The 10,679-nt window shown below is 37.7% G+C and overlaps 1 protein-coding gene across 1 annotated transcript in view; it reads right to left on the reverse strand.

Moving 5' to 3' along the window:
- Positions 1-10,679, reverse strand: part of BCKDHB (branched chain keto acid dehydrogenase E1, beta polypeptide) — a 65,261-nt gene that overhangs the window by 36,302 nt on the left and 18,280 nt on the right. The window contains exon 3 of the mRNA XM_008584014.1: positions 7,844-7,912. Within this exon, the coding sequence (XP_008582236.1) occupies positions 7,844-7,912 (69 nt within the window). The remainder of the gene's footprint in view (positions 1-7,843; positions 7,913-10,679) is intronic.

Consider the following 10,679-nt stretch of genomic DNA (forward strand, 5'->3'; position numbering starts at 1 on the left):
GAATTCATTGTATTTATGTTTTTATATAAATGAGTTGCTCATTTAGAAATAAGAAGGGAAAACAATATAGTACAAAAAAGCCTAGAATAAGGTTTTGAGAAGCTTGCGCTCCAGATCTGGCTCACCCACTTGCCACTGCGCAACTTGGTAACATTAACCTCTTAGAACTTCAGTTTCTATATTAGGTGGCAATGGATTAGATCAGGGTTTCTCTATCTCAGCAGTACTGATATTTTGGGCCAGATAGTTCTTGGTTTGCTGGGGAGGGCTGTCCTGTGCATGGTAGGATATTGAGCAACATCCCTGGTCTCTATCCAGTAGATGCCAGTGTCATCCACCAGTTGTGACAACCAAAAATATCTCTAGACATTGTCAAATCACCACCAATTGAGAACCACTAGACTAGACAAATCCTTAATTTCTCTCCAGCTCTGGCATCCTACAAAATATATTCAATAGCTTAGATTCTTAAATGTTATTTGTTAAGTCACTGGTCAACAGATCAACCATGAATATATTCATTTTAATTTTTAGAGAAATTAAAATACAGTGACCACTTGTACCAATTCTAATTTTAGTAGATTCTAAATTCTTTATTTGGAAAAACAAATTCACAAAAGGTCATCAAAGCAATAAATAAGGGAAACAAAGCTAAATAAAATATGTGTCAATATTTTCATCTCATTTTCTAGGATAACTCCTTCACTGGATTAAAAAAGAGAGAAAAAGAAAGGCATGTTGCTGGATCATACAGTAATTCTAATTTTTTGATGAACTGACATATTGTTTTCTATAGTGGTTGCACCTCTTTAGATTCCCACCAGCAGTGCACAAGCGTTCCAATTCCATTACATCTTCAACATCACTTGTTATTTCCTCTTTTCTTGATAATAGCCATACTAATGAGTATAAAGTGGTATGCCATTGTGGTTTTGATTTGCATTTCCCTAATAATTAGTGATGTTGAGCATCTTTTCATGTGCTCATTGGTCATTTACATATCTTCTTTAGATAAATGTCTGTTCAAGTCTTCTGCCTATTTTTTAATTGGGTTGTTAGTTTTATTGTTGTAGAGTTTTATAAGTTCTCTATATATTCTGGTTATTAATCCTTAATCTGACATGTGATTTGCAAGTATTTTCTTTCATTCTGTAGGCTGCTTTTTTGCCCTATTGATAATATACCCCATTCAAAGCACAAGTTTTTAATTTTGATAAAGTTCAATTTGTCTGTTTTTTCTTTTGTTGCCTTTGGAGTCATATTCACAAAATCAATACCAAATCCAGTGACATGAAGCCTTTCCCCTGCATTTTCTTCTAAGGATTTTAGTTTTATATTTAGGTTTTTGGTCCATTCTGAGTTAATTTTTGTATATGGTGTTGGGTAAGGGTCCCACTTCATTCTTTTGCATATAGATATCCAGTTTTCCCAGCACCATTTGTTGAAAAGATGGTCTGTCCCCATTGAATAGTCTTGGCAAGCTTGTCAGAAATCATTTGACCATATATATGAGGATTTATTTCTGGTTTCTCTATTCTATTCCATTGGTCTGTGTGTCTGTCTTCATGCCAGTGCCATACTGTTCTGATTACTGTCATTTTGTAGTAAGTTCTGAAATAAGGTAGTGAGTCCTCCAACTTTGTTCTTCAGAATTAAAAGCAGTGACACAAACAGATATTTGTATGTTCATATTCATAGAGCACTACAAGTTCACAATAGCCAAAAGACAGAAGCAACTCAAATATTCATCAACAGACAAATGATAAAATGTGGCATATACATATAATGAAATATTATTCAGCCTTAAAAAGGAAGGAAATTTTGACACATGCTACAACATGGATGAACCTTGAGGATGTTATGCAAAATGAAATGTCAGTCATAAAAGTACAAGTACTGTATGATCCCACTTATATGAGGCACTTTGAGCAGTCAGATTCTTAGAGATAGAAAATAGAATGGTGGTTGCCAGGGGCTGGGAGAGAGGAAATGGGGAGTTATTTTTTGACAGGTATAGCATTTCAGTTTTGCAAGACAGAAAAAATTCTGGTGATGCATGGTGGTGATGGTTGCACAACAATGTGAATGTATAGTCATGTACTGCATAACATCATTTCGGTCAATGATGAACCTTATATATATGACAGTGATCCCATAGATTATAATGAAGCTGAAAAATTCCTACCACCTAGTGCTGTGTAAATGTTATAGAGCAACACATTATTCATGTGTCTGTGGCGATGCTTCTGTAAACAAACCTATTACAAAATATGTTGAGGAGAAGTTCCTAGCTTACCCATGGGGTAACCCTCCCAAAGGTAGATCAGACCTTTAAGATACAGAGCCGAGCATTTAACACATTAATTAGGTCTGACCCCAAGTGAAAGGGTTGCTGTCTACTTCAGAATTCTTGCATTTTTGATTGAGTTCTACCCATCCCCATAGCAAGCCAATCGTTAATAACAGCTAACACTCACTGAGTGCTTGCTGAGTATTAGGCACAATCCCTACCTGTAATTTAATTTTCATAACTTTATGGAGTGGTATTATTTTAATCCCTATTTAACAGATGAGGAAAGTCAGGCACAGAGAAACTTAGTAACATAATTAGAGGGTCCACACTCATGCAACTACTGCCCAGTGCAGATAGCAGGAAAATCCACTGCTGTTCCCTTTCACAATACACTTTTGCAAAACAACAAAATCGCCTTATGAAGCATTTCTCAGAACATATCCCTGTCATAAAGCAATGCATGACTGTACTTAAATACCACTGAACTGTATGCTTAAAAACAGTTAAAATGATAAATATTGTGTTATGTATATTCTACCCCAATTTTTAAATTAATTGATTTAAAAAAAAAAAAAAAGAACACTGGGAGGTGGCTGGCTGGCTGCCAAAAAAAGAACACAGGGTAAAGAAGGCCTATTAAACATGTTCTTTATCTAGTTCTGCCACATATGTTCTTCTACAAAATAAAGGAATCTTGTAATACCAGGAGCACAATTTATTTATTTATTTTATCCAAGGATTTTAGGAGCTCTGTGCCAGAAACCAGGGACAAAGACCAAATATTTATTTTATTATGCTGTAATCTATAAGGAGCAGAGAGTTCCAGGCAGCAAATGGCAAGAGATGAGGTCTGAGAGATAAGAGGACCAGGTCAAGAAAGCTACCAGAAGCAATTTAAAGTGCCTGATATTCAAGTCAGAAAAGCACTTGAAGCTACTAACAATCCTTTAAAAAATATTTTTTAATAAGCATTTCAGAAAAAAAAGGGTTATACCAACTTATTAATACCTGTTTTCACTCCAAATTCCATGAATAAAGACATCTTACAATCTATATCTGGTATTCAACCTGCTTTTAAGTCATAACTATATATATTTCAACAGGGGAATAAACCATGTATTTCCTTTCGCTGAAGAATTTTCATGAATTTTATCAAGTTTTTTCTTCAGTAAAACGAGTTTCAACTGCACAGAGACCCAACCCCATGTCACAGACTACTATTCTTCAGTGTAACCCTGACACTAAATACAAGGATATAACTATCACCCAAGTAACCCTTTATTTGCAACAGAAACACACAATAGAAGGTCACTTTTTCTGTGAAGATGTTAATTTCATAATTAATGAAAAAGTATAAGACCAGTCAAAAGATTTTGTTTACAGCCCCAAATTTAAAACTGGAAATGCTGGAAAAGGATCTTTTCAAAAACAATTAAATCAAGTGCTTAAGGTAGCCTAGCGCATGGTTCCAAGATGACATAACAATTATTATATCCATAAAACTTCTAAATGTAAAGGGAATCAAAGCATGAAGAAATTGTGTCCCTCCTTCTAAAAAGAAAAAGAAGCACAGAGGTTACCTGAACGTATGTGCTGGAAGGTCCATGAGGATCATCTGGTCCTTTCCCTTCACTTTACTGATGAACACACTGAGGCCCAAAATCAACTCCCAAATATGGGCACATTATAGATGAAAACTTGCCTTCTCCACTTGCGTGCCCTAGTTTTCCTTCCTGACTTCAGAGTACTAAAGTATCTGGTTATACAATTTCTGTGATATTTACATAAGAAAACAAGTAAGTGGTTATATTTGTTTTCCCAAGCTGCTGTGACCAGCCTTACTTGTGGTATAAAGGAATGAATACAGTAATGGAAAAACACCATGTCCCATGAAAGGGCAGATGTTTAGGCCTTTCGACTAATTCAGCAAGTCCTCTGCTGTTCCTTTTCTTACATAAGTTTTCTACAATGATGAGCCAAATACAGTCTACCAACCACAGCCCAGCAACATATCAGTACAGAATAGTGTTAAACAAAAACATATCTTAAACCTGACACACAAGAGTCTTATTTGAATAAAGCACACACCTCTCTCACACAGAAAATGACAATAATGAGGACAGATTTTGTATTTGAAATGTGGAATCTGTCTTGTTATCTAATATAAACAAAAGCATATGTGGCATTCAACACAAAAATCACAACACTACAAATCAACTACCTTTAACTGCCCTCTCTTATCCCCTGCTCCCCTAGAATTACCCTAGTTTTGATTATTGCTGCTGATCAATAGATCTCGTTGCCTAAAGAGTTTAAAGGTGCAGATGTGAGGGTGATCTGGCTGCAACATCTGATACTCCCTTGATTGCCAGGGTTGATTTGGCTGATCTGGCTGGCTAGGCAAGTGTCCCCTTCTTCCCTCACTGCTCCATGTGTGTCCCTCCCAAAGCTGCACACTTGGTCAAAGAGGACAACCTCCCCCAATAGAAAGGATCATTGTTCCGTCAAGGGTATCACGAGTGCTGTGATTCCCTGACAGAAACTCCCAACAAGCTCTCAAGAGTTTAAAGCTGCCATTTGATATACCATGTGTTGATGAGGATATACTACTCTATTTCCTTTACTTTTCAAAGCATTCATGTTATTTTGTTCTATCAAAGGGCAGGGAAGGAGGAGAGAAGCAGTTTAGTGGTGCCAAACCCACCCTCATCTGAAATACAAAATAGCTGTCTTCCTTCCTTTTTTATAGCATTGCCTCTAATTAGGCAATTCCTTTCTTTTTTAATATTAAGTAGAATTCAGCTATGCAATATTATGTCAGTAACCTGGATTCCTTCAAATTCTGGAATTTGAAATGTAATATAAAATGCTTTGAGGAGGTACCATGCCAATAGACATAGTCTCATTTCAAAGTGTAGGCTGCCACCTACTGACTGATCCCTTCCCACTCAACACTCAACTCTCCAGAAAGCTAACTGATCCCTCACAAGAGGTTTTCTTTGCTAACTCATTTAATGTAATGTATTCAAATTCTTTTAACTTAAGAAAAAAGTGCTAAGCAGACATGCTTCTATATAGCTAAAAATTCCTGGCATATACTCAAAAAGACAGAGAATTGTGAAAAGAGTATGTGATATTTTTTGAATACGCAAGAAAAATCTATTTTAGTATATATCTCTCTTCACCATTTCCTTTATTCACTTCTGAAAACAGAAGCTCACTCACTGTCATTGGAGAGTAGTAGTAATTTAATTGTTCATCTTAACCAAACTGGAATTATCCAAAGTTTGAATTCATAGTCCTAAAGCTGTTGTAAAAATTCACAGCAGCTGCTAATAAAGTTAAGAGCTAACTAGCTATTAATTAGTTTAGGTCTCTGCCATGTAGACATAAACCTGCAGGTGCCCACTACGATTACTGGGCTTTTTCAAGTAAACGTTGAGTTTCTCCCTGTTTTAACCTATTTTATAAGCAAAGCAAAAAAAAAAAAAATTAAGGCCAACCAAAATAACTGAAGGGAGATAAGCAAACCTTGTACTGGTGAATGAGCAAAGGTACATTCACTCAATAACATTCACTTAGTAAATACTGCTTTGCACAATATTTGGTGCTAGGGATACACACATGGGTTAAAGATCTGTTGCCTTTCAGGAGCTATCTTCTAAAAGCTGTGTGGCTTTACGGTGGGGAAACAACTACAATATAACTTACAAGATGTAAAAAATGCAATCTGAACAGTGATAAAGTAGTGCTTGAGTGCTTGACGGGTCAGGAAGAGCTTCACAGAGGAACCTCCTAAAGGAGAAATAGGAGTTTGCCAGGTAACCAGATTGCAGAGAGATCCAGAGAGCATGTGCAAAGGAAGAGAGAAGGAAAACAATAGAGGGCTTAGGAGGAACACCCAGGAATTCAGTATTAGCAAAGAATAAAGTGGACGAGGTCAGGAAGCTAAATAAGTAGAACTCTTTTGTAAGGCCTACTAGGAAATGTGTATTTTCTTTCTTTTCTTTCTCTCTCCCTATCTCTCTCTCTTTCTTTCTCCCCCCTCCCCCTCCTATTCCCCTCCCCCTTTCCAGCTGGTACAGTGATCCAAACCCTTGACCTTGCTGTTACAACACTACACTCTAACCAACTGAGCTAACCAGCCAGCCTCTAGGAAATGTACATTTTAGAATGATCACACTGACAACAAGGGAGGGAATAGACTGAAGGGAAGGTGAGACTAAAGGAAAGGGGATTACTAAAAAAAAAAATGAAACTATCCAGGCAGAGAAAATTAAAGATCTGAAATACCAGAGCAGTAAGAATAGGCGGTAACAGATGAAAGACAAACGATTAAGATAAAATTGTAGGACTTGACTGGATGCAAGTAGTGCATTACTTTTGAAATCAAATGTATAAAGGTTTGTAAATGTTTTTTTTAAAAATCTAAAAGTGTGTAGGAGTTTGAATGAACAGGAAAGAAAATCTTTTGCCCGACTATCTCAAGCTCTAAACAGCTATTACAGACAGACGGCTAGAAGGAAGCAGAGGGACTGTACCCAGAAACTCAACCTGCTACAAATGGAAGAGAAAAGAATAAGCTGGAAGCTCCTGATAGGAGAGATGGAACATACTGTGGTTTCTTGGACTCAAGTATAACATAACCTTACAGACTGGAATGGGAAGAGACAACATTTTTTTAAAAAATTGTGAAAACTATCACTCCTCACCCTGTGTACACAAATGAGCATAACAGGGCAGTGGCAAAGGTAAGAAGAAAGGGAGATGTCAATTCCTCGTAATGCTAACCTTAACTGCTTGGCTGACTTTTAGATTAGATAAGACTGGGAGAAAAAATAAAATATTAAAACCTCCTCAAAGGAATCCTAACCATGAAGGGTTAAAACACATTCCTTACACAAGTCAAAGGAGTGGGAATTCGAGGATGGGCCAAAATGCACTCCGAATCAAATGAAATAAATAAAAGCCACAGGCAGAAATCAATCACATGCCAGGCAAATGACACAGATCAGCTGTGATGAAACAGGAAGATGGTTAATTTTATATGTCAACATGGCCAAGGCTATGGAGCCCAGTTATTTGGTTATACAAGTCTAGATGTTGCTATAAACATATTTTTTAGATGTGATTAACATCACTCTTTCTCTCTCCCTTTCCGTCTCTCTCCTTCTCCCCTCTGTGCCCCCCTCCCCTAAAAGATGAAATCTGTTAACATAGACCAACAGACAGGATCTTGAACTGGAGGCAATGGAATTGAAACTGGCTAAGGCAGGAAGCAATAAGATGCCAAAGGTTCTCCACAGGTGAATAACATAATAAAGAACATATTTAATGAAGATTAAAATATGTGTAACATAAACTAGATCAGCGCTAACATTAGAACACATTTGGAAAAAATATAGGCCAAAGGATTCTGTGGGTTGATGTAGAAATGAAAAGGAACCTATCCATATAATGAGGATATGGCAAAACAGGCATATTTTGTATTTTCAAGATTTGTGAAGTAAAAATTCTACAGGAATATCATTCATATAGATATTAACTTACCATATTTGTCTCGCAAGCCAACAGTGCATCTAAAGACTCCACCAAAGGCAACATCTTCACCAAATATTACTAAAAAACAATATTTAAAGAACACATTTTATTTACTAATCCCTAAATAATACTAACAATAAGAAACAAGTAATTTAAATGTTTACATTTGAAATCATAACACAAAAATGGACCATAGATCTAGATCACATTGTGGACTGGATAATTCTTTTGTTGGGGGTGCCTAACCTGTGCATCCCTGGTCTCTACCCACTGGATGAAATTTCCACCCCCCCCCAAACACACATTTATGACAACCAAAACTGTCTCCAGACACCACTGAATGTAAAGGGAGCAGGGAGGATATTGAAATAACCCCCAGTTGAGAAAAAAATCACCGATCTAGAATCTCATCTTGTTTTACACATAAAGAAAATGAGGCCAGAGAAGTAGAAAAGTGACTGGCCAAGTCAGAAAGCTAAAGACAGAACTATACCTCACACTCTAGGCTCCCAGGCCATTGGTGTTTCTTATACAGTAAGAATCAGCCATCTGCAGAGTGGAAGGAAAAGCATTCCAAGCTAAGAGAAAGGTCACCAATAGGAAAGGGACTTACAGAAAGGAGGCAAGAATGGTGGAACATAGCGAGAAAGACAAAGAATGGTGTTAGCAGTAACTGAGAGGAGCTTTACAGCAAGGCAAAGAAAATAAAATAGGGAGTATTCACAGAGCAGAACTCTAGTCCCATGAATGCACCTGACCAGTTTTGTGGACCTCAAGAAAATAACTCACCCTTCTCTATGTTTGAATTTATTCATCTTGTTAGATCATTCTGAGATAGAATTTAAAACAAATCAACATCTAATCATCCTCTAGTGTAACTCTCATTTCTCCCTTAAAAATCATGTTTTTCACTTAACTTTAAAACTACAGATGCTTAAATGGAAGCTCAAAGTATGTGTGGTGTGTGTATATTTGTGTATATATATATATATATATATATATACAGGTTGAGCATCCCTTATCTGAAATGCTAGGGACCAGAAATGTTTCCAAATTTGGATTTCTTCAGATTTTGGAAAATCTGCATTATACTGACCAGTTAAGTACCCCAAATCCAAAAATGTGAAATCTGAAATGCTCCTTTGAACACCATGTAAGTACTCAAAAAGTTTCGGGTTTTAGAACATTTCAGATTTTTGGATTAGGGATACTCAACCTGTTTATGTATATGTATATATGAAATAAAGCCAATCAAATTTAGAAAACATAGGAAAGGACAACTATTTTTATATCAATAATTTAATAACAGACTTCTGAGAAGATGGGAGGACTAGAGGTGCCCAGGGCACGTTCCTCCCACAGAAGAAGACTGAAATGGGCCCAATGCCACCACCATCACCAGAGCCATTGTGTAGTCCCAGAACCATTGCCAGTCACTGAACAGATGCCCACAGAGCAGCAGTCCTGTGGGTGGCCCATTGCTGTAGCCGTGAACTCCACAGAAGTGAGAGAGGCGGCTGCAACCGCCACTGCTGCCATTGTGGGTTAAACCGGCTGCTGCCAAGAACATTGCAGACACAGAGAGGCAGTTGCAGCTGCCAGTGCCATTGTCACCCCCATAAGGTAATCCCACTGCTACCAAGGACACTGCAGACATGAGGGAGGTAGTATAGCTGCCCCTATGAGGTAATCCCACTGCCAACACCACAGATGCAATGAAGGCAGTTGCAGCCTCCAGCACAACTACCACCCCCATGAGGTAATCCCACTGCCACTGCAGACATCCACAGATGAGGGCCACCATTGTGAACACCACAGCCAAGTGAGCAGCTGCTGCAACCACCACAGCTGCAGTTGCTGCCACCACTGGCACTGTCAGGCAGCTACCATCATCATGTGAGCAGCCCACCAACACTGTAGCCACCACTACCATGCTCAGAGACCGCCAAAGGCACCACCACAACCACCAACACCACAAAGGCAGCCTGCTACCACAGCAGTGGCTACAGCAACCACTACCACTAGGCAAGCGGACCACCAACCACTCAACTGAATTGACGGAAGCAGGATCACCAGTGGAGTCCAGGGAAGGAGAGTAATAGAAGAAGGAACTGCTCTACCAGATGATCAGACATCAAAATAAAGATACTAGAAATACGAAAAAACAAGAAAATATGAGTCCACCAAAGGAATACAATAACTCTCAAAAACCAGACTCTATAGAGAAGAAAAGCCTTGAAATGACTGAAAAGGAATTCCAAGTAAAAATCTTAAAGAAATTCAATTAGATACAAGAAGACACAGTTACACAACCCAGTGAACTGAGCAAAACTATCCAGAATATGAAGGAGGAAATTAACAAAGAAATTTACTTTAAAAGGAAATTTAAAGAAATTTACAAGGAAATTACAAAGAAATTCACAAGCAAATTTACTTAAAGAATGTAACAGAACTTAAGGAACTGAAGGAATCACTCAATGAAATAAAAAAACACAACTAAGAGCTTAAGCAGCAGGCTAGAGCAAGCAGAAGAAAGAATTTCTGATCTTGAAGACAATCTCTTCATAATACCTCAGGCAGACAAAAGAAAAACAAAATTTTTTTTAAATGAATAAAATCTAAGAGAGATAGCAGACAGCCTTAAGTGCACAAATATCCAAATCATTGGCATTCTTGAAGGGGAGGAGAAAGGAAAAGGCATTGAGAACATAGTCAATGAAATAATAGCAGAGAACTTCCCAGGTATAAAGAGAGACATGGACCTTCAGATTCAGGAGGCTCAAAGATCCCCAAACAGATTCAGTCCAAAAAGGTCCTCTCTGAGGTACATTATAATCAAACTGGA

Source organism: Galeopterus variegatus, unplaced genomic scaffold (assembly GCF_000696425.1).
Source record: "Galeopterus variegatus unplaced genomic scaffold, G_variegatus-3.0.2 Scaffold3127, whole genome shotgun sequence".
NCBI lineage: Eukaryota > Metazoa > Chordata > Mammalia > Dermoptera > Cynocephalidae > Galeopterus > Galeopterus variegatus.